We start from the raw sequence: 24,327 nt of genomic DNA on the forward strand, positions 1-24,327 counted from the left end.
TTCAGAGAGCTATAACCTGAAAAATTACTGGAGCCTACAAAGGCTATCATACATTTGTGTTCCAACCAGCTGGAGTGGCAAGAACTCAATGAACATGGTGCATTCAGTAGACACCTCAGAAAGGCCATGATTTAGAAATAGGACTAAACTAAGTCCAGAGTAAAATCTACTCCAGACCCACTCCATCTCAAAAGGATCAGATGATCTGCAAGTAAATTAACAGCCTGCTAGACAACTCCATATTATCTAAAGAAATATACATAATCCAGACACTAAATGTAATAGTCATAATGTCTAGTATCTAGTCAAAAATTACTAGACATTCTTTTATTGAATACCATCCACCACAGCACAAAAGGCAAAATGTGGTCCGATAACATTAAATATTGTTACAGTTGCTTTAAGGTCAAGCTGAACCTGCTGCATTTGTGCGCACTGGTGCAAGACTTACACGTTTATCTCTCCACATTGGTAATTCATTATAAGTGTCTACGTATTTTGGTTTTGGAGGAAGAACAGGATTTGAAATAGATGAAAGACTTTTGGAAATCAAGGGTTCTGGAAAATTATCAGTCACTTGTATAACCTTGGATGCCATATTCAACAGGCTACAACTTTCCAAGGAATGTGCTAATGGCTGAACTGACAAGTTATTTTGCAGCATCTGAGCAAAGCTAGAGACCTGGAAGCTCTGAAACCAGTCATTGTTGGCAGACATTTTCTCACCAAAACTGGCCTTCCTATCTGCTAGTAGGCTGGACACCGAAGGCAGGCAGCTCAAGCTGGGGCCATAGGCCATGGGGCTTGCTAGCAGACTGTTGCTTCAAAATACACATCTTTTAAAATATATATTTTTATTGATTTCAGAGAGGAAGGGAAAGGGAGAGAGAGATAGAAACATCAATGATGAGAGAGAACCATTGATCAGACGCCTCCTGCACCCCACTACTGGAAATCGAGCCTGAAACCCCAGCATGTGCCCTAACTGTGAATCTAATCATGACCTCCTGTTTCATAGGTTGACGCTCAACCACTGAGTGATCCCGTGTGCCAGTGTGGATGGAGAGAACTAGATGGAGGTAAGAGATATATGTGGAAGAAAAGTGCATGTGACTTGGTGATGGACTGGACATTCAGGGTGATGTAGGAAGCATGATTCCTCAGTTTCTGGCTGGCATAATGTAAAGGACATCGGTACAATTCATCCAGATAGAGAACGCATGGGTACAATTCATCCAGACAGAGAACGCGAGGAGGCCCTGATTTGGGAAGATAATGGATCTGCTTTGGGACGTGCTGAATTTAAAATGCCTTGGAGATACCAGGTGGGCAGGGAGATTATAGAGGTTGTCTTTCATCGTTAAGGTCCTCCCAACAAAGAAATCTGTGAGCAATTAACAAGAGATTGTTCGGGGGAGAAGAGGGCCTAGAGCCCAGCCTAGTGTCAACAAACATTTACAAAGCGGGAATGCCAATAAGATGGGGAAAGACCAGCCAAAGGAGCTACAAGAGCCAAAAGGAAAGAGTGTCACCAGAAGGAAGCAATACTCCAGGGACTCAAACACTCAGGAGAACTCTACTAAACTGAAAACTAAAAAGTGTCCGTTGGATTTAGCAACTTGGAGGCACTGTTAATTTCAACCACGGTTATGTCTACAGTGATCAAGGGGGTGTCTGATTGGAGTGGGTTAAAGGGCTGATAATGAAATAGCTGAAAACAGACAACTCTGGAGAAGTCTGGCTGTGGATGAAGGGGCGGAGAGTGGGCGTGGGTGGGAGGGGGTGGAATCCACAGCTTATTTTGCTTCGTATTCTTAAGCAGGAAAACGTAAGCATGTTTAAAAGATAGGAAAAATTCTCCCAAGTAAGGGTGATGACTCTAGGGAATGACCCGGCGGTTCCCCCGTCCCGGCTATCTCCTCCTCCGCGTTCTCTCCCCATCGCCCCCAGCTCCTCTCCCCCTTCTCCACTACGCACAGCCCCAAGACCCACGCCACCCGGGCCCGCCAGCCCGGCTCGCAGGCGTCTCCTCACCGCAATGGCCCCTTCGCTCAGGTGTCCCCCCATGACTCCGCCGCGCCAACTCCCGCGTTTCTGATCCTCTGATGCACCGGCTTCACGGCCCGGGTCCGGCGCGCTCTAAAGCAATTGGCCCGAGGAGCCGAGTACGCCACTTCCGCCTCCTGACGTGCGCACGGCGCAGGGGCGGGCCTAGGATCTGAGCAGCCACCGCATTGGCCGAGGCAGGGCGGGAGGCCCACGTGACCCTCCGGAGCCCAGGTTCCGGGCCGCTTCCCGGGAAAACTGGGCCCGTAAGGCGGGGAGCTGAACTGCCGGGCGCGCCAAGGGTGACGCGAACGCCGCTACTGGCCCCGGGGACCAGTTCCGGGGACTTTGCTGGCAGGCTCTCGGGAACAGGCCCGGCTCGGCCTGGAGCGGGCAGACAGCCTGGTAACCCAGAGCAGAGTTAGAGCTGATGCCCCGCTGCTAAATGTAGTAAAAGCTGTGTGTGGATCCTGAGCTTAGCACAGTGGGAGTTTCTGAATGTAAATTAGACCCGGTTCCTGACCTCAGAGGCGAGCCGTCTGTCGAGGGAGCTTCCACTGTGAGTAGCCCTAACTCCAGGTAGACATGGTATCGGCCCCCGGAAAGAGACAAGTGTGCCGGAATCACACAGATGGGAAATCAGGGAAAGCTTCCCGGAGGAGGTGCCACTTGAACTGAATCTTGAAGGATGTGTGGACATTTGCCTTGTGCACTTCAAGTGAGAATAGGGATGCCCCCAGGAAAATGAGTAACCTGTGCAAAAACTAGTAAGGTGGCCCTACCCTGTTTGGCTCAGTGGATAGAGCGTCAGCCTGCGGACTGAAGGGTCCCAGGTTCGATTCCAGTCAAGGGCATGTACCTTGGTTGTGGGCACATCCCCAGTAGGAGGTGTGCAGGAGGCAGCTGATCGATGTTTCTAACTTTCTATCCCTCTCTCTTCCTCTCTGTAAAAAAATGAATTAAATATACAGTGGGGCCTTGACTTACGAGTGTCCCGACTAACGAGTTTTTTGAGATACCAGCTGTCTCTCGGGCCGATTTTTTGCATTGAGTTGATAGAGTGATTTGAGTTAACGAGCTCCTTAACGAGCTCGGTCTCGGAACGAATTAAACTCGTAAGTCAAGGCCCCACTGTATATTTTTTTTAAAAGGACACCTCTTTAAAAAAAAACTAGCGAGATGAATAGTCTGTCAAGCTGGGAATAGCTTTGAGTAGCTCAGGATAGTAGGTTGCAGAGGAAAAGTGATACTTGAGCATTAGAAAGTAAACAAAATAATAAAGGTTTTGTACTGGGCTTTCCTGAATTCTAGGAGAATTGATAAATTTGGAGGATGGATTGAATTGGGGGACAGGGCGAAGGACGGAGGGCATGGACACTTGTTACGATACTCTGGAAAGAATGCCAAACAAGAGAGAGGCTTGAACTAAAGGCAATTGAAGGAGGGGGGCGAAGGGGAATGAACTATGTAAGAGGTAGAAATATTTGTTAACTTAATATAGATCCTTCTACAGCATATAAACAAACCTATGCACAGAAAGGGTGCCGGTTTGATTCACTGTCAGGGAAGAGTAGAAAGAAAAATCTCGGGCCCTGGCCGGTTAGGCTCAGTGAATAGAGCATCAGCCTGCGGACTGAAGGGTCCCAGGTTCAATTCCAATCAAGGGCACGGACCTCCGTTGCAGGCTCCTGGCCCTGGTCAGGGGCATGTGGGAGGCAAACAATTGATGTCTCTCACATCAGTGTTTCTGTCTGTCTCTCCCTCTCGCTTCCATTCTCTCTAAAAATCAATGGGAAAAATATCCTCGGGTGAAGATTTAAAAAAATAATAATAAAATAAAGAAAGAGAAAAATCTCGGATATCCCTCAGGTTTCTGGCTTAAGCAACTGGGATAGATGAAGGTCTAAGACAGTGGTTCTCAACCTTCCTAATGCCGCGACCCTTTAATACAGTTCTTCATGTTGTGGTGACCCCCAATTTCATTGTTACAAGTTGAACATAATTAAAGCATAGTGATTAATCACAAAAACAATATGTAATTATATATGTGTTTTCCGATGGTCTTAGGCGACCCCTGTGAAAGGGTCGTTTGACCCCCAAAGGGGTCGAGACCCACAGGTTGAGAACCGCTGGTCTAAGGGGACAGGGATGGTGGCTGTCTAGTCACCTAGCATAGTGCCTGGAACAGAGGAGGCTTTTCTGCCGGGGTCCAGCCCCCGGGGGTCCAGGGGTTCCCAAAGGTGTGGACGGAGTCGGCGAAGAATGTTTTACACGGAGACAGCGTTCAGAACTCTCTAGCTCTCTTTAGTCTCCGTGGATCTTCCTGTGCCTGGCTGAGGCCACAGAGAGAGATCCCGAGGCAAGCTGAGCCTTTATTTTATAGTGAGCGGTAAACAAGGTAGTGGTTACCAAAGTTACACTGTTCTTGTGAGTTTCACTTGTTTTTGTTCTTGTTCTTGCTGCACTTCCCTCAGCCCATTAGCTTCCCAAGTAAGATCTAGGGAGCGTCATAAGGTCAAGCCTAATTATGCTTTAGAGGACTGTGCCCTCTAAGCTGGGACTTGTTTGTGACTTTGCCAACAGGTCAGTCTGAGGTTTAACCCTATAGTGGCTCCCCACACTTTTCATAAACATTTCTTTTTTTAAAGAATTTTTTAGAGGAAGAGGAAGGAGAGAGACAGAGAGAGAAACATAGATATGAGAAGGAAATATCCATTAGCTGCCTTCCACAGGCGCCCCCTAATGGGATGGAGCCTGCAACCTGGGCATGTGCACCGACCAAGAATCCAACCAGCAGCCTTTCCATGCACTGAGCCACACCGACCAGGGCTAAACATTTCTAAGTGAAAGGACAGTTGAGTGAACTGGTGTGAGAGAATATAGATCCTTCTTCAGCATATAAATAACTATTGAAAAAGTTCACAAGAATAGCCTGGCTGGAGTGGCTTAGTTGGTTGAGCATAGTTCTGTGCACAGAAAGGTTGCTGGTGTGATTCCCTGTCAGGGAACATGCCTGGGTTGGGAGCTCCATCCCCAGTAGGGGGTATGCGCACTGAGGCTGTCGATCAATGTTTCTCTCTTACATCAATGTTTCTCTCTTACATCAATGTCTCTTTCTCTCATTCCCCTCCCATTCCTCCTCCCTCTCCCTCTCCTTTTTCTACTTCCTCTCACTCTCCCTCCCTCCCTCCCATCCTCTCTCAATGCATTTCCTCAGGTGAGAACTAAAAGAAAAAGATCTCAAGAATTGATTTTGTCCCATTTGACCCTGTGATCCCACTTCTAGGAATATATCCCAAGAAACCAGAAACACCAATCAGAAAGGATATATGCACCCATATGTTCATAGCAGCACAATTCACCATAGCTAAGATCTGGAAACAGCCTAAGTGCCCATCAGTAGATGAATGGATTAGAAAACTGTGGTACATCTACACGATGGAATACTATGCTGCTGTAAAAAAGAAGGAACTCTTACAATTTGCAACGGCATGGATGGAGCTGGAGAGCATTATGCTAAGTGAAACAAGCCAGTCAATGAAGGAAAAATACCACATGATCTCACTCATTCATGGATAATAAAGACCATTACAAACTTTTGAACAATAATAGATACAGAGGCAGAGCTGCCTCAAACTGATTGTCAAACTGCAGTGGGAAGGCCAGAGAGGGTTGGGGGGCAGAAGGGAGGGGAGTAAGAGATCAACCGAAGGACTTGTATGCATGCATATAAGCATAACCAATGGACATAAAACACTGGGGGGTAGGGGAGGCCAGGGGATTGTCAAGGGCAGGGAAAAAAAAGGACACATATGTAATACCCTTTGTAATACTTTAAGCAATAAAAAAATTAAAAGAAAAAAAAAGAATTGATTTTGTGGCTTCATGCTTGCTGGGATGAAATCTTGATTTGCTAGAACTACACATCAGTAGAAATCTGAGCTCCTTATTTTCTTACTCATTTTGTAGATCTAAAGTACCATGGATCTGCCTGTGGATGAGTGGAAATCATATGTACTTCAGAAGTGGTCTTTGCTCCCAAAATCCATTCAGGTCACAATTTGTACAGCAGAGACTTTGAGCGATATCTTTCTTCACTCCTCTTCGCTTCTTCAGTAAGTAAATGGAAGCTTTAACCAGGGAAATTTTGATCTGGAAAATGTTTCCATTTGTCATTTGCTCTTAAGTTATCTTTTTGATGGAAGGATTAAATTCAGATTTTTATATTTTGGGACATTCAGCAGTTCTTGCTATTTCCAGTGTTTCCTAACCTACTATTATAGAAAAGGTAGGGATGCTATTTAGCTTTTTCGGTATCAACGTTATGTTTCAATAATCGGTGCCTTGCTATATCGTCACTAGGCTGTGAACATTGCCATTTCCCAGAGGTTGTAGTGGAGATTTACCAACTGTACATAGAAATTGCTAAGTGCTCAAATTCGGAAAGGACCTGAGAGGATTAACTCCAGTATTTTTCAAACTCTCTTGACTACTCTCTTCAGTAAGAAATATTTTACATCCCAGCGTAGTACACATACACATACAGAGAGAGAAAAACTGAAACAAGAGTTTCCTACAAGTTCAGTGAATTTTTATTGATCACCTATTTTGCGCCACAAATTCTCTAAACCTGGTAAAAGACATCAACCCGCAGATTCCACAAGCTTAGCAAATCCCAAACAGTGTAAACATAAATAATTTCACACCTAGGGACAGCAGACTCAAACTGCCAAAAACTAAAGAAAAAAAGAAATCTTAGGTGGCAGCCATCTCCTGCTTGGCTCCATGGCTGCCCTCAGACCCTTGTGAAACCAAGATTATCAAAAAGAGGACCAAGAAATTCATCTGCAGTCAAACCAATATGTCAGAATTAAGTGGAACTGGTGAAAGCCTAGAGGCATTGACAATAGGATGTGCAGAAGGTCAAGGGCCAGATCTTGATGCCCAGCCTTGGTTATGGGAGCAACAAGAAAACAAAGCACATGCTGCCCAGTGGCTTTTGGAAGTTTCTGGTCCACAACTTCAAGGAGCTTGATGTGCTGCTGATGTGTAGCAACTCTTGCTGTGTGTGCTGAGCTTGCACACAACGTCTCCTCGAAGAACCACAAAGCTATTGTGGAAAGAGCAGCCCAGCTGGCCATCAGAGTTACTGATTCCGATGCCAGGCTGCACAGCGAAGAAAATGAATAGACAGATTGTGTATACATTGTATTTGTGTTAGGAAAACCATAAAATTCTAAAAAAAAGAAAGAGAGAGAGAGAGAGAGAGAGAGAAGAAAGAAAAAGAGAAAATCTTAAAAACAACCAAAGAAGAAAAAAAAGATGTTACCCATGTGCAAGTAAAAATAAGACCATGACTGACTTTTTTCCAGTAAAACTATGGAAGCCAGAAGACAATTAAATGGCACATATAAAAACAACGCAAAATAAAACTTGCCAATCTAGAACTCTCTACCTAATGAAAATACCTTTCAAAACTTGGGAAGTGGTAAAAGTACTAACCACTTCTTGGTGCACGGGGGGATGCTCAACCAACTGAGCCACACCACCCAGGACACAAATCAATTTTATTGATCTCACTTAATACCTTTTAGGAGTTGCTTTTGCTCTTATAATAAATACTAAAATTCTTCATATAGATAGTCAGTAAAGATATTGCAATCTAACCATTGCCTATCCTCTGGCCTCCTCTTTCATCATACTCTCCTTTCAGACATATTGGCCTTCTTTCAATTATTTTGTTTGTTTGTTTGTTTGTTTAAATTTATCTTTGATGTTGAAAGTATTATAGACGCCCCCCTTTATTTTCCCCATTGACTCCCTCCCTCTGTTCCCACCCCTTCCCCTTATTTCAATTCTTGATATGCATTATGCTTCTTTATACCACATGGCCTCCACTTACATTTTTTCTGCCTGAAATTCTTTTTCTGTCTCCTTTCTACTCCACCATACCCTAAGAACTAATTAACTTCTGCTCATCCTTCAGAATCATATAAATCTTTCCTCAGGAAAGCTTTCCTTGGATCCCAGCTGGGTCATGTTCATTTTTTTTTTTTAATATATTTTATTGATTTCAGAGAGGAAGGGAGAGGGAGGTAGAGCTAGAAACATTGATTGGCTGCCTCTTGCACACCCCCTACTGGGGATGGAGCCCGCAACCCAGGCATGTGCCCTTTACCAGAATCGAACCCGGGACCCTTCAGTCCACAGGCCGACGCTCTATCCACTGAGCCAAACCAGCTAAGACATGTTCATTTTTTACACATTTACAACACTGCATACCTTTCCTTTTTATATTTGTGTAATCATTTGATTAGTATCTGTCTTCACTACTAGACTATAAACTCCATAAGGGCAAGGACCTTGTCAGTATTTGTTTGTCTTTCTTTAGACAAGAGCAGTGCAGTGTCAAAAACACAGGTACTCAAATACTGATTGAATGACAGTTTGATAATGTGTATAAAGCTCTTAGTTCAGTGACTGACACATATTAATGCTAAATATGACACATAAATGAGGACCTCATCTGAGCAGACACATAAACACATATATTTCAAGTTCAAGGTGGACATTTCATCTTTGTGCCAGCAACTAACACAGTGTCTTTCTAGTTCTTTTTATGTATTCTCATTCATTTGTAGATAAATATGCACATATCTTTTTTATTCTCTGTTAAATTATATTATGTGGTTTGTTCTGTGAGGTTTTTCCAACATCACACCTTAATCTTTTTAGCAACTTCATGGTATTGCTAGTGTAATATGGCAAATTTAGTTATTCTTTTCCCTGTTGATGGGTAATTAGTTATTTCTGTTGTTTTTCTTTTTTTTACTGTTACAAACAGTGCTGCAGTGAACAACTTTTATATATGTTTTTGTACATACATTTAGAACTTAACATAGGACCTGAGAAGAGGAATTGTTGCATCAATGGTTATGAGCATTTAAAATTAAATGAATACTGCAAAATTGTCTTCCAAAGAGGCTTTACCAGTTTACCACAAATAGCATATGAAAATCACTTTCCCATGTCCTCACCAACATTAAAAGCAACAGTCTTTAATTTTGCCAACCATGAGGACAAAATAATCTTGTTTAATTTTCATTTTTCTGATTACTAGTAAAGTAATTCACCATTTCCAATATTACTATCCATTTATATATCAACTGTGAATTGTTCATTTCTGTCTTTTGCCCATTTTTCTAGTGGGTTATCTTTCTTTCTCTTATTAATTTGTAAATCTGGCTGTGTAATTCTTTGTTATATATACTACAAATTTTTCTTTTAGTCTATTATTTATCTATTTTACTTATGGTGTCTTGCATTATATATAGTGTGTATATGTTTTAACTTCTATACAGCCATGTCTGTCATTTTCTTTTTGGCTTCTGGGTTATGTGTCTTAGTTAGTCTACTATACTCAAAGATTATAAAAATATCCTTTATTTTTTTTCTAACATGTTTTTTTAGTTTTGTGTTTTTGTTTTAGTTCTCTAATCCATCTGGAACTTATTTTTCTGTATGACATGAGAGAGTACTGGATGTATTTTTCCAGATAATTTTTTCACAGTATTTATTGAATAGTCCATCCTTTCCCCGTTGCTTCAAAATGCTACATTTATTAAAAGTTAAATTTCTGCCTAGCTGGCATGACTCAGTGATTGAGCATCAACCCATGAACCAGGAGGTCACGGTTCAATTCCTGGTCAGGGTACATGCCCAGGTTGGGGGCTTGATCCCCAGTAAGGTGCATGCAAGAGGCAGCTGATCGATGATTCTCTCTCATCATTGATGTTTCTATCTCTCTCTCCCTCTCCCTCCCTCTCTCTGAAATTAATAAAAATATATTTTTAAAAGAATAAAAATTTAGCCCTCCATCCTCTAAATAGAAATTCCAGTCCCTAAGTCTCTGAGACCACAAGATCCCCATCCCCCTGCCACTCCCATCACATTACATAATAAAACCTCATGTGTCCCAATGATTTGCAGATCATCATTTTCAAGTGTAATTGTAACCAGACAACCAAGGGGTCTGGGCTGCCTGTCACGCCTTGAGCCAATTGAGCCGAGACAGGGTTGAATCAGATATGAGTGTCTATTCCAGTAATGCTGGCAGTAGGGGAGAGCAGCAGGTCATCCACAAATCTGCTCTAACCCTTCCTATAAACCAGCTGCTTATATTGGGTCGAAAGGCAAAGGTTACATAAGAAAGTAAGAATTACAGGCATGGGAAAGCAGGCACGGGATAATGGGTACAGGCAATAGGGCTGGGGTTGTAAAGGGCGGGTGCCTCCGGGACTAGGCTGTTTCAGCCACGAGGTTGTAAATCTTTCCATCATGACAGGCAGTTCTCTCAAAAGGAGGCTGGCTGGACTGCATTCCGATGTTACCTCCCAGGTCTCAGGGCGTACAGCTCTCAGCCGGGTTAGAATGTGCTTTCTCTAAGCAGAACAGAACCATCCTGGTTAATAGAGCATGATTAATGTTTCTTATCATTGAGCTGGTCCCCAATATTCTATTTCTGCCCCTAACACAATGGTTAAAAGTTTTCCTTGAAATAACAAAGCCTTCCTTGAAATATGTTGTGGTGTTTTTGTTTCTTTCTCCATAAAGACCTGAGGATGAGATGTTTTTAAAAAGGCTTTCTAGAGGTTACCTGGTGGGAAAGGACCCCGGTGCTCCCCTTTTCTACAGAGAACAAGGAAACAAAAAATTTCAGGAGAAGGATTATATGGGAGCCACAGTGCTGTACACTAAGGTAAGACACGCCCAGCTCAATGGGAAGGGGCTGTTTCAGCAATTTAACAAGGCATATTTCTTCAAATGCCGAATTGTGTAGCCAGTGGTAGCTTTGTCGATAATTTGTGGGTTGGATTTGAAAAAGAAAACTGACAGAATTCCACTGTTGGCTATATTCTGAAACAAAGGGTAGTTTGTAGTATATATCCTGAATTCAATATTCCTTCATACACCCTGTAGCAGTAGTATTGGACCCTTACCCCTACCTTGTTCGTGTCTGTCAACTTTCATGGACTTGTATGCCATTTTTGTCTAAATGAGGCTGTTTGATAGTCCCAATTTAGAGAGCAGCTAGATTTTTGGTTAGCCACAGTGTGACTTAGATGAAGTTAGAAAGGAAAATAAGCTTAATTGCCACAGCCCAGTTGAATTCCATTTTGAAGGTTATCAACAAATTCTTAAAAATTACACTAACCACCCTGACCGGTTTGGCTCAGTGGATAGAGCGTCGGCCTGCGGACTGAAGGGTCCCAGGTTCGATTCCGGTCAAGGGCATGTACCTTGGTTGCAGGCACATTCCCAGTAGTGGGTGTGCAGGAGGCAGCTGATCAATGTTTCTCTCTCATCGATGTTTCTAACTCTCTATCCCTCTCCCTTCCTCTCTGTAAAAAATCAATAAAATATATATATTTTTTAAAAATTACACTAACCATCAATGATCTAGATTTTGAGGAGGAATACTGGCTTTTATCAACCTATTGCTCTTGTTGTCCTCCTTCATGGTAGGAACTGGAACAAGAGCCCTAAAAGATTTCCTTCCATAACTTTTAAAAGATAAATATAGATTTAAAGCACCAGGTCTGTGATCTTGTATATTAAAAGAATGAGTGTAGCCCTAGCCGGTTTGGCTCAGTGGATAGAGTATCGGCCTGCAGACCAAAGGGTCCCGGGTTTGATTTCGGTCAAGGGCACGTACCTTGGCTGCAGGCTCCTCCCTAGCCTGGGCCCTGGTCAGGGCTCGTGCAGGAGCCAACCAATCAATGTGTTTCTCTCACATCAATGTTTCTCTCTGTCTTGCCCTCTCTCTTCCACTCTCCCTAAAAATCAGTGGAAAAATATCCTTGGGTGAGGATTAACAAAAAAACAAAGAGTGTATTTTTTTAAAATATATTTTATTGATTTTTTACAGAGAGGAAGGGAGAGGGATAGAGAGTTAGAAACATCAATGAGAGAGAAACATCGATCAGCTGCCTCCTGCACACCCCCTACTAGGGATGAGCCCGCAACCCAGGTACATGCCCTTGACCGGAATCAAACCCAGGACCCTTCAGTCCGCAGCTCTATCCACCGAGCCAAACCGGTTAGGGCAAGAGTGTATATTTGAAAGTGTACTATTACTGTGAATCTTTAGCAGGCCTATGTTTAAAGTTTTGAATTTTTTTTCCAAAAACAATCAGACCTACAGCAGCAGCTTTAATAATTGCTAAAAAGCCCTGCTTTGTAACGTTGTAACCAAGTATTTAGCTGAATAATGTATTAGTGATTGCTGAAGAATTAAAACTCATTAGATGTAATGATCCACTGATAGATGGCTTAGTTCTTCTTCAGAGCTAATCTCTTCCACTTTATGTGTGTGCACCATAAATGTGATCCCATGGAAGTTGTTCAACAAAAACATGTAAGCCCAGCCTGTGTGGCTCAGTGACTGAGTGTGACGACCTATGAACCAAGAGGTCACAGTTCGATTCTCGGGTTGTGGGCTTGAGCTCCAGTGTGGGGCATGCAGGAGGCAGCTGATCCATGATTCTCTTTCATCATTGATGTTTCTATCTCTCTCTCTCTCTCCTTTCCTCTCTGAAATCAATAAAAACATATTTAAAAAAAACACATAAACTAAAAAGTAAAATCAGACTGAAAAAAAGAGTGGATGTGGAGGGAGACGGACCTTCCTATTTCAGGAAGCTAGTATTTTGGTGATTATGATACTTTGCAATTTTTAATAAGTGATTTTCTTTCTTTTTTATAATCATAGTTGTTGCTTTTGTCTGATTGCAAGTGCAACATATGTTTACTTGGAAAATATAGAGAAGCACAGAGAATAAAGAAATCCCATAGCCAATGATAGGCATTGTTAACATTTTTGCTTATATCCATCCAGCCACTGTTTCCTCTGAAAATACATTTTTCTTTTACAAAATTGGGATAATGCTGTACTTAGTGTTTTGTAACCTGCTTTTTCCTCGCTACAATTTATTGTGACCATTTTCTCGTGTTATTAAATTTTCCACTAGAACATGATTTTTTACGGCTGGCTTAGTGTTCCATTACAGAGAACTACACTTGATTTAACATCTAATGTTGGCAGATTGTTTGGTATCATAAAGCTGCAAGGAGCATCTTCCGATGTAAATATTTGTACACATCTGCTTATTTCCTTATGATTAAGTTCCCAGAAGAGCAGGTGCTGGGTCAGTTGAGTGTAATTTTTTAAGGCGTTTGGTACTTGATGCTGAATTGTTCTCCAGGAGAGAATTGGTTAACATCCCTTTAGCAGATTATGGGAATACTCATATCTCTATATCCTAAGCAATACTGGATTATTATGGTTTTATTATTTTATCAAGTTACTTTTGAATAGGAAATGTGTTTATGTAGTTAGAATTCAAAAAGTGCAAGATTATACAGTGTAGTCTACTTCCTCTGTCCCCAGCCACCTCATTTCCTATGCCCAGAAGATACAGTATTAAATGTATCTTTCTAGAGCTACTTTGGCCTCTATAAATAATACAAATAATCTTCCACTCCTGCACACACACACACTTTTAAAAATTATTTATTTTGGGGGGGGCGGGGAGAGAGACATCAATTTGTTGTTCCACTTATTTATGCACTCATTGGTTGATTCTTGTATGTGCCCTGACCAGGAATCGAACCCTCAACCTTGGTGTATGGGGACGATGCTCTAACCAACTGAGCTACCTGGATAGGGCCACACTCTTTTTATACAGTCTTTAGCACTGTCCTTTTGCCACTTAATAATATCTTAAGATCATTTTTACATTTAATTGATGTCCTATAGATGAATATTTGTCGTTTTCTATCTTGCTATTTCAAACAATTCTATGATGCGAAACTTTGCATGTATGTTATTTTGCACGTATCTATAGGATAAATAGATATCTGTAGGATAAATTCCTAGAAGAGAAATTGCTGGGTCAATGGATCCGTATAGTTAAATTGCCTCTATAATCATGAGACCAGTTTACCCTCCCACTAGCAACACATGAGAATAATTACTATCCCACTTCTTTACCACCTCAGTGTCCTAGCAATTTTATTTTTCTTTGCCAAACTGGTAGGTAAAAAATGGAATCTCAGTAAAGTTTTAATTTGCATTTTGCTGATTATGAATGAGGTTGAGTATTTTTTTATATGTTTAAGAGCCATTTATATTTCCCATTAGAACTGTGCATATAATTTGCTTATATTCCAATTGAGTTATTGGTTGTCATCTTATTGATCTGTAGGAACTGTTCATAAAGTAAAGAAATGAGCCCTTTGCCTATAATATGAGTTGCAGATATATTTTTCCAGTTCAGTGTTTGTCTTTTGATATTGCTTTTATCGGCTTTTGCTGTAAAGAAATTTGTTATTTTTATGTGGTCAAATTTATTAACCTTTTATGACTTCTGGGTTTTGTGTCATAATTAGAAAGGTATTTCTCACTCCAACATCCCGTTAGACTATTTCTGTAGTTTCTTCCAGTGCTCTTATAGTTTCATTTCTTACATTAAGATTTTGATTCATTTGGAATTTATCCTATTGAAAGTTTTATCATATATAGAGAACCAAGTTTATTTTTCCTCAGTGGCTACCTATTTTCCTCAATAGTTTTTACTGAATAATTCCCATCTTTTCTCCAGTGCTTTGAGATGCTACCCTTTTTATTATTAACTAGAGGCCCGGTGCACGAATTCGTGCATAAGTGGGGTCCCTCAGCTTGTCTGCCGGGGGGGAGTGGGGGTGACAAACCAAAGGAGTTTGGCTGGCTGCGGGAGGTTGGCTGTGGGAGCGCACTGACCACCAGGGGCCAACTCTTGCATTGAGCGTCTGCCCCCTGTTGGTCAGTGCACGTCATAGCGACCGGTTGACCGGTCAGTCACTTAGGCTTTTATATGTATAGATCCTTGGTGGTAGAACAAACGTGGCCCTTCTTTGCGTTCATTTTCATATATTTGGTTATCTCTATATGAATTACCCATTTGTTTCCCATGTATCATTAGTGCTTCTTCTTTTGTGAATTTCTATTTGTGCCACTCACTCTTTGTTATGTGCAGGATTATGCTCCTCGCTTTTCGTTTACCTTTAGTATTGTTTGTGCCTGAAGAAGCTGTGTCTGATGCTGTTATCTTCAAAGTGCTTTGAATATTTATTTCTTCACTTGCTCTTCGCAGCTTTGCTCAAAAGTAGTTAGAAATGAAGCTGAAGCAGGTGAAGCACAAAGAAATCCATTAAATTTTCCTAATTGCATACAGTCTTTAGTAGTAGAGCCCCTATTATCTGCAAACAAAATACTTTAAAGATGCTATTCTCCATTTATACCTTAACTGGTTCATTGTTTTTGCAGGGAGTATCACATTCAAGGCCAAACACTGAGGACATTTCATTGTGTTATGCCAATCGCTCTGCAGCCCTCTTCCGCCTGGGTCAGTATGAAGTGAGTATTAGGATGCCTGGTGTGATTGGAGAGGATCTGGAGGAGGTTTGCTGGAGGACTAGACCTTCATCTCTGCTCCTACCTTAGAACACTAAAATTGAGCCTGGCCAGCATGGCTCAATGGTTGAGCATGGACCTATGAAGCAGGAGGCCACGGTTCAATTCCCGGTCAGGACACATGCCCTGGTTGCAGCTTTGATCCCCAGTAGGGGGCGTGCAAGAGGTAGCCAATCAATGATTCTCTCTCATCATTGATGTTTCTATCTCTCTCTCTTTCTCCTGTCCTCTCTCTGAAAACAATAAAATTCTATTTAAAAATAAATAAATAAAAATAAAATTGAGCCATGGTGTAATTGGTTGAATTGGAAGCAAATTGATCTCCTACCAAACTTGTTCTTTCTCCTGATTCATTTTACCTGTCAGAGGTGATTATATGGGATAGTGGTGGTTGATAAGAGATCATGGCACATTCCACAGGGCATTGGACTGTATCCATTGGGTCAGCAGTTCTCAGTGTTGAGATCAGCTGTGAGATAAGTTGCTAATAATACTTCAGGTTCCAAGTGTTTGCAAACTATTTACTTGTGTGTGTGTGTTTTTTAAATAAGTAGAGTGTGTTCAAGATGATTCCTGCAATAACATAGCTCACCTTTAATATGCATTTCGAGTGGGAAAATAAAAGTGGCACCAAAATGCTTGTGTATATCAGTGAGGGGGTGGGCTTTGGCTGGGGGTGGGTTTCTTCTCATTCCATACTTGAGATCCAAGGATAAGCTCTAAATTGCCACTTTGGTACATCCATTTCAGAATTCCACAGAAATTTAAATTATGCACTAGAATAAGAATGATTTCAATAATTACAAGTTTACACTTATTGCCCTTTGGACTAAAAAAGAAGAGCAAGACTCTGGGTTGTAAGCAAGGAAGTCCTGGACTACTGAAGACAGCGATCGGAAGGACTTGTGAAACATTTAACCCTTTTTAACTTCCTTGTATTGGTTATTTCTATTTCCCTTCTTATAGTAGTGATTACCATATATTGAGCACATACAATGTTCCAGGCACTCTTTTCAGCACTTTAGATAGATTACCTTATTTTTATCCTTATTTCAGCCCTATGAGACAGAGCGATTATTTTCCCTATTTTTCAGATGAGAAAACTAAGACACTGAGAAATTAAGTCACTTGCACAAGGTCATACAGCTTGTAAGAAGCAGAGTTGGTACTGGAATGCAGGCCCTGCCCTCTTAATCACCATACTATAATTCTTCTATCTGTAAGACTATTTTCCTTGAAAAGCAGAAATATTTAATAAGGTGGTTCAGTATAATCTCTGTAGCATGGATTTCTAATCACTCAAAAGATCACATGGTAGAATATGATTTAAAAGAAATAAGGATATGCTTGCAGTTGCTCCCTTTTTAATAATCTTGCATTTTCCTCTAGATTTTTGTTAAGACTTTCGGTAGATATTGAGGAGTAGGGACCAAGGATCATTTTGGGATTTCCTTTCTGTTTTCAGACATGTCTTCAAGACATCACCAGAGCACAGATGCATGGGTATCCAGAAAGATTGCAACTCAAGATGATGTTACGTAAGGCGGAGTGTCTAGTGACTCTGGGGAAACTACAGGAGGCAAGCCAGATCATCAGTGATCTTGAAAGTCATTTCACTGACAGACAAACCCTGGCAGCTTCCCAGTTTCAAATTCTGCAGAGCACCCTCTGTCGTCTGAAAAGGAAGGTCCAAGAAAAGGAGAACCCCACGGAAACCTTCCCAGCAGCTCTAACCACTGGCTTTGAGGATATGAACCTAAGGGAAGAGAACGAACAGATTTCCTGTGCATCATCATCTGTCACTTTATGCACCGACCCTTTAAAAGGCCGCAGTCTGATTGCCACAAAGGATATTCTCCCGGGAGAGCTCCTGGTGAGAGAGGAGGCTTTCGTGAGTGTCCTTAACCCAGGAGAAATGCCACCGCGACGTGACGGCCTGGAGAGCAAGTGGGATACCAGAGTGACCAACGGGGATCTCTACTGTCACCGGTGTTTGAAGCACACTTTGGCCACGGTTCCCTGTGGCGGATGCAGCTATGCCAAGTATTGCAGCCAAGAGTGTATGCAGCAGGCCTGGGATCTCTACCACAGTGCAGAGTGTCCTCTAGGCGGGCTGCTGCTCACCTTGGGGGTCTTTTGCCACATTGCCCTGAGGGCAACGCTCTTAGCTAGATGTGAGGATGTTGGCAACGTCACAAGGAAGCTTTGTGGGGAGATTAGTAACAGGGACATCTGTCTACCTAAAAGCAAGAATCTGGTGCAAACACTCAGTCATGACCTGGGAAGGGAGAGTGAGAAAAATGGCAAAACAGTTGAGCCCCCAGTTTCTGGATGTGATGTGAACGGGAAGTATGGAAGTAATTATAATGCTGTCTTGCACCTTTTGCCCCATACTCGGAATCACAGCCCAGAGCACAAATTCCTCTGCGCTCTGAGTGTTGCTGCACTGTGCAGGCAGCTGGAAGCAGCCAGTCTGCAGACCCTCACAACAAGCCTGAAATCCTCTCAGCCTGAAGCAGCAGTGGTTCCTGCGATGTGTCAAGAGTCGCATATTTGGGGACCGGCCATGCTGAGACACATGTTACAGCTCCAGTGTAATGCTCAGGCAATAACTACCATACAGCAAACAGGTAAGGGAAACTTCTGCTCACTATATTGTTCTTTTTTTTTTTTTTCTCCAATCCTCACCAGAGGACATGCTAGGAGAAGGGAAGGCGAGCAAGAGCGGAGGGGTGGAGGGGTGGCGGTCGATCAGTTGCCTTCTACATGCACCCCGATGAGGGATTGAACCTGAAACCCAGATATGTGCCCTGACCAGGAATCAACCTAGCAACCTTTGGGTGCATGGGTCAATGCTCCAACCAACTGAGACCCTCCAGCCAGGCACAGTATTGTTCTTTTTTTTTTTAATATATATTTTATTGATTTTTTACAGAGAGGAAGGGAGAGGGATAGATAGTTAGAAACATCGATGAGCGAGAAATATCGATCAGCTGCCTCCTGCACGCCCCCTACTGGGAATGTGCCAACAGCCAAGGTACATGCCCTTGACCGGAATCAAACCTGAGACCCTTGATTCCGCAGGCCGATGCTCTATCCACTGAGCCAAACCGGTTAGGGCACACAGTATTGTTCTTGATGTAGCTGTTTGGGGAGAAATAACTATAAAAAAAACCTCCAGTAGTTTCATGGGAAAACACAGTTGTCTTGTATGATCATGATTATACCATTGAGAGTCATGTGACCTTAAATGATTTGATCCCACTCTGCTTCAGTTTTCTTATCTTTAAAGCAGGGGGGGGGTTAATCCCACATAACTTTTGAGAGTTGTGAAGGTGACGTGTTTGTTTGTAAAAATACTTTAAAGTTAAAAACCCTATTACTCTATTTTTTATTGTGAAGGAAAACTGAAACAATCATTAAACAAGACTGCAGAAAGGACGGGGCCTATAGTTAAGGTATCAGATCTTAGCTCCTCATGTGACTCAGATACTCTGTCTCTTCTCTTTCCAATGGACAAATTTTCTTATTGTTTTAAATTTTCAAGAGAGGAATCCGGCTGAGCACAACTTTTCACACATGCTAACATAAGCTGTTGGCCAGCCTCTGTTTGGGGTGTCCACTGGTCAGGTGGCCACGAATCTAGGGGCCACTTCTAGACCCAGCCCAGCCCAGCCCTGCTTTTATGAACCAGGATAGATAAGCCTGTTTAAGGTAGATGGGGAGGCTGGATGTGCCCAGCATCCTAAGTGACATCTCTAATATGAATGTACTGACAACAGACCTATTATTACAAAAGAAATGCTATTTCCAGTACTTCTATCATATGATCTCCATTTTAGCAGATAATGTCTTTCGATTTAATCAGTTCATTACATTTTTCTGAATTTTCTGATTAACTATTGAGGGGAGAAATTAGGTATTAACCAAACCTAGGATTTATAGACAGATTAGTATTAAATGTGGCTTAGCTCTTTGATCTCCTCATATTAGGTCATACAGAATTTTGTCAACCTTGCGTTTATAGAATCTTATCTTTAATTTTAGTTCAGCTGTCACATTATGTGGTATATAGGCATTTCACTAGAGGTGCTTTGGGGTAAGACTCTCTTCCCTGTCCTGTAGCACATGGACATCCAGTAATAGCCCTGGTTTCATCCCATGGTACTACAAAATCACATTGCAAGCTGGTCTTCATTTTCTGCTCTGCCTTCTTTTGCTTCTTTGAGCCATTGCTACCTTCTAAAATATATCTTTTGAGTATTTTCCCAGAATTATATTTTCCCTTGGGTACATTCACTAGCATCTTAAAAAGTATTGTTTACGTTTTGTTTTGTTCTTCTGAATATAAAAAACAGTATATGGGCTTCCAGATTATAATGGCAGGAAGTAACCGACTCTTTTTTAAAAATATGTTTTTATTGGTTTTAGAGAGAAAGAGAGAGGAAGAGAGAGAGAAAAACATCGATCAGCTACCTCCTGCACACCCCCTACTGGGGATCGAACCCACAACCTAGGTATGTGCTCTGACCAGGATTCGAACCAGTGACCTTTTGGTGCCCAGGGTGACACTCCACTAATTGAGCCACCCGGCCAGGGCTCAAATATGTTTCATATGAACATTTTTTAGGCACTTGATACATATTGCCAAATTGCTCTCCAGGAAAGTTGGACCAGTTACACGCCCACCAGCAATGTTCACTTTCATTTTTGAAGTCAATCAAATTTTGTTGTAGTCTGCTCATATTTCTAATCTTACTATATCCCTTTTTATTATTTCTTTGGGGTTCTAGCACCTCCCAATTTAGTGTTCTCATTGAATTTCATTAGCAGCTGTTCCATTAGTAGCACAGAAGAAGGATTAAAGTGTTAACTAGAATAGATTTTGACAAAAACCTACAAAAATCTATGTTTTTATCTTTGCATAAATCCTATTTAATCAAAGTTTCTCAGAAACCTCTCTTTGGTACTTAAGGGTGAGAACTGACCATTGATGATGTTCTAGACTTTGGTAAGTGTGGTTCTACCTCAGTGGGATGGCACATTGGAGATGTAGACGAATTCCCTTCATAACAAGGCTTAATGAGGTTCTATAAGGAGTTAGATCAATTCACTGCCCTTTGTTTCCACTCTTCAACAACCAAGGAATCTACCTTCAGTTGGGGTCCTTGATTACTTCTTTTTAATATATACATGTGTATGTTTATTGATTTTAGAGAGAAATATCATCGATCGGCTGCCTCCTGCACAGGGGATCGAGTTGCAGCCTGGGCATGTGCCCTGACCGGCAATCAAACTGGTGGCCTCTTGGTTCCTGGCTCCACACTCAATCACAGAGCTACACCAGCTGGGCTCAATACACTATTCTTTTTTTTTTTTTTAATGTATTTTTATTGATTTCAGAGAGGAAGGGAGAGGAAGAGAGAGATAGAAACATCAATGATGAGAGAGAATCATCAATTGGCTCCCTCCTGCACACCCCTCACTGGGGATGGAGCCCGAAACCCAGGCATGTGCCCTTGACCGGAATCAAACCCGGGACTCTTCAGTCCACAGGCCAACTTTCTATCCACCGAGCCAAACCAGCCAGGGCTCAATACACTATTCTTTAAAAAATAATAATAAAAGTAAATATAGGGATATTAGCAAGGTGTACTTTGGTAAAATAAAAAATCATTCTCCTTTTTTCTTTTATGCACAAAATGTCACATATTCTATTTGGTTGATAAGGCACATACATATTCTCACTTTCTATTATCTACTGAGAGATGACTAACTCAAAATATTGACTAATTTTTTAAATCAATACTTAATTTTTTAGAAATAATTAGAGAGACTCAACTCTGACATAAATACTCACCCCACCCAGTTCCTGGGCCTACTTCTGTTAGAAGATAACCTATAAATAATTCATGAAGCTGACATTACTCGTTGTATTGTGATCATGTTTTCTGGGAAAGTCTTCGCAGCTGTTCTAATATAGATTGCCAGTTATCAGTAGTTGGGAATGCAAGTCAACTTTTAATTATGCAGAGGCTGATTATTCAGACCACAAACGGCTCCTGCCCTGCACTGCTCCTTCCTGTGCTGCGCCTACCTTTTAGCATTTTCGCTGCTCATTAGCGCATACACCCGGAGCGCGGCATTGGACGAGGGGGAGGAGGGGAAGCCACAGTTCAGTAAGCACTTAGGAGAAGCTCTGATGAAAGATGTCAATACAGTTTGTAAAATTGTTTACTGAAATGGAATCATTTGGATTCTCTGTGAATTTTATTTGTCCCATTCTTGTCCTCCGTAGCAACAGATAACAGGATGGTCTGCAGAGACACTATTCCTCTATTCCATGTGTTCCTGTCCAGAACGTTTTCACATGACGGTTCATGATATTTTCTCTTTTCATTACATTTGTACCTAGACTACTTTATTTCTTTGGAAATAGGTATATTGAGATTCCTGGCATATACAGTGATGCCACAATTATCTGATGATTTTTCAGTTTTCCAGAAAACTGAAAGTGTCCCTTTAAGTATCAATATCTTTCATATGGCAACCAGTTTCGTTGGAAATATGATTTCCTCGTACTTAAACCAAGGCCACTGAACACAATTTAAGGCCTTTTCTGGATGCCCCAGCCTACCTATATGTTGTGCCTGTTCCCGAGATAGCTATGGCTGTGACAAAAACCCACGCAGGCGTGCTGTCAGTCAGCCTCCAGGTAAGTGAAACGTTGCAGTTGTAGTAAAACTCCGGTGGTGCGGTGTTTCTGTCTGCCCTAAGGCTGTTATCCTTGGATAAGTTCTCTGCCTCCTCCTCCAGTCTGTCACCTATCTCTTTGGTCATTGTCAAAACCTGCCTCTTATTAGTTCTCTGTTTCTGGGCTGTTGTGTGCTGAGAAACTGAATAACGAAGCCAGTTAGGACTGTGGCTAAAATAAGAGCAAGTAGGCCTGCTCGAGAGTACAAAGACTCACAGAGGAATCTAAGTGCATGAGCTTCGGCACAGAAATAGCCCCGCTGCGGAGAGGCCCTTTTCTTCCTTCCTAATTTTCAATCATGTAGTTAAATTGCCGGTTAATTGTGTTTCAAAGAAGACATCGTTAAGAAAAAAATACATTATTTGGGACACGAGGCTATCTTGAATAGACTTCGTCCAGAATATTTTTTCAGTGAGACCTGCTGACTGATTTCCCATAAAGTTGGGACGTCGGGCAGAATGAACAGGAGAGCATCAGAACTATGGCTTTTTAAAAATAGATGATAAGCCTGTTTAGTTTCAGATAGTAATTAGGTTACTTGTTCTATTAACCAATTAGACTTAGCAAGCCAAAGACCAGTTAAACAAAAGCACTGGACTATAAAAATCTTTGGGAAATAAACTCAGCAGGAACTCTGGTTTCTGGGTTCTCGTGAACATCATGGCGTCCACCTAGACAGCTCCCTACTGTTAATTCCTTTTTTATCATTTTTTTATAAACTCTAATCTTTGGGCTTTTTGCGGTACTGAGACACAATGGTTAGATCCCAGGATTCCGGTGGACTTTTCATGTGTTCATTTGCTTCGCTTCCTGGGGACCAGAGTTTGCTGTGAATGAGTCATGCTCCATCTGATTGATATTGGATCCGGCTGTGGAGCTGTGACTCAGATGGGCGTCAGGCCCAATTGCCCAGCTCATCTTCTGAGAAACGGATGGCGAGGCCAGGACTAATGTCCTGACACATTTTTCATGTTTCCTCTTGGCCTTTCAGGATCTAAAGAGAACATCATTACCGACAGCAGGCAGGTCCGCCTTGCCACAGGCCTCTTCCCCGTGGTCAGCCTCCTGAACCATTCCTGCAGCCCCAACACCAGCGTGTCCTTCGTTAGCACGGTGGCCACCGTCCGGGCATCACAGCCGATTGGGAAAGGGCAGGAGATTCTCCACTGTTACGGTGAGCCATCCCTCCTCTCTCCTGTTACCTTGTCCCGCAGAAAAGGAATTAGCAAACCACTGGGCAGGTGTCTTCTCCTGGCCAGTGATTGCTTCCTGGAAGAAACAGTGCGTACTTAGGCAAGGTGGGGCCTTCCTACTGGGCACCGTTGTGTCGAAACTGTCGCGTATGTCACTGCTTCATCCCCATTAACTTCCTGTTCTGAAAATGGGCTAGAAACAACTTTTTGGCTTTTTTCTCCTGTCCCCACAAGTTGGAGGCTCATTTCTATATCTAGTTCCACAAATGTTTGAGTAAAGGGGACCTGGCACATGATGAATAATTGACCAGACCCTCTGCTAAGCCGAAGTTTTTAAAGTGGTGCCTCTCTCTGCCCTGACCGGTTTGGCTCAGCGGATAGAGTGTCGGCCTGAGGACTCAAGGGTCCCAGGTTCGATTCTGGTCAAGGGCATGTACCTTGCTTGCGGGCACATCCCCCGTGGGGAGTGTGCAGGAGGCAGCTGATCGATGTTTCTCTCTCATCGATGTTTCTAACTCTCCTTTTGAGTGAATGGACACAGGAGCTTGTCTGAGTCCATTGTGGTGACGGATGTAATGCTCTGGCACCCGAATTGGCTGCATTGCTCCTTCTTCCTTGCTCTTGGTCCTGGGCAACCTGCAGTAATGCACAGTTGCTGACTGCTATCATGACAAGGCGTCTTCACCATCTCCATCTCTGAACTGTCTCTCCTGTCTTTGTGGCTGGAGCAATCTGGTCAGTTGGGATCTGTTGTTGCAGGAATCCACATGGTCTTGGAGCTGTTCTTCTGAAAATATACAAATGTATTCTTATTCCTTTAA

General features: G+C 42.2%; 2 protein-coding genes across 7 annotated transcripts in view; one reads left to right on the top strand and one right to left on the bottom strand.

Moving 5' to 3' along the window:
• The window catches only part of RPA1 (replication protein A1, 70kDa), a 54,470-nt gene extending 52,295 nt beyond the window's left edge, over positions 1–2,175 (bottom strand). Inside the window, exon 1 of the mRNA XM_005858304.2 lies at positions 2,035–2,175. Within this exon, the coding sequence (XP_005858366.1) occupies positions 2,035–2,067 (33 nt within the window). The 5' untranslated portion in view covers positions 2,068–2,175. The remainder of the gene's footprint in view (positions 1–2,034) is intronic.
• A 101-nt stretch (positions 2,176–2,276) lies between these two features.
• Positions 2,277–24,327, top strand: part of SMYD4 (SET and MYND domain containing 4) — a 28,968-nt gene continuing 6,917 nt past the window's right edge. For 4 of the 6 annotated variants that reach the window (XM_005858306.2, XM_005858305.2, XM_005858308.2 and 1 more), the window contains exons 1-6: positions 2,277–2,605; positions 6,016–6,161; positions 10,660–10,804; positions 15,413–15,502; positions 17,025–18,189; positions 23,305–23,487. In XM_005858306.2, the coding sequence (XP_005858368.1) occupies positions 6,028–6,161; positions 10,660–10,804; positions 15,413–15,502; positions 17,025–18,189; positions 23,305–23,487 (1,717 nt within the window). In that variant the 5' untranslated portion in view covers positions 2,277–2,605; positions 6,016–6,027. The remainder of the gene's footprint in view (positions 2,606–6,015; positions 6,162–10,659; positions 10,805–15,412; positions 15,503–17,024; positions 18,190–23,304; positions 23,488–24,327) is intronic. The other 2 variants (XM_005858307.2, XM_014529364.1) reach the window with 2 other exon arrangements.

The sequence above is a fragment of the Myotis brandtii genome, unplaced genomic scaffold, assembly GCF_000412655.1.
Source record: "Myotis brandtii unplaced genomic scaffold, ASM41265v1 scaffold1167, whole genome shotgun sequence".
NCBI lineage: Eukaryota > Metazoa > Chordata > Mammalia > Chiroptera > Vespertilionidae > Myotis > Myotis brandtii.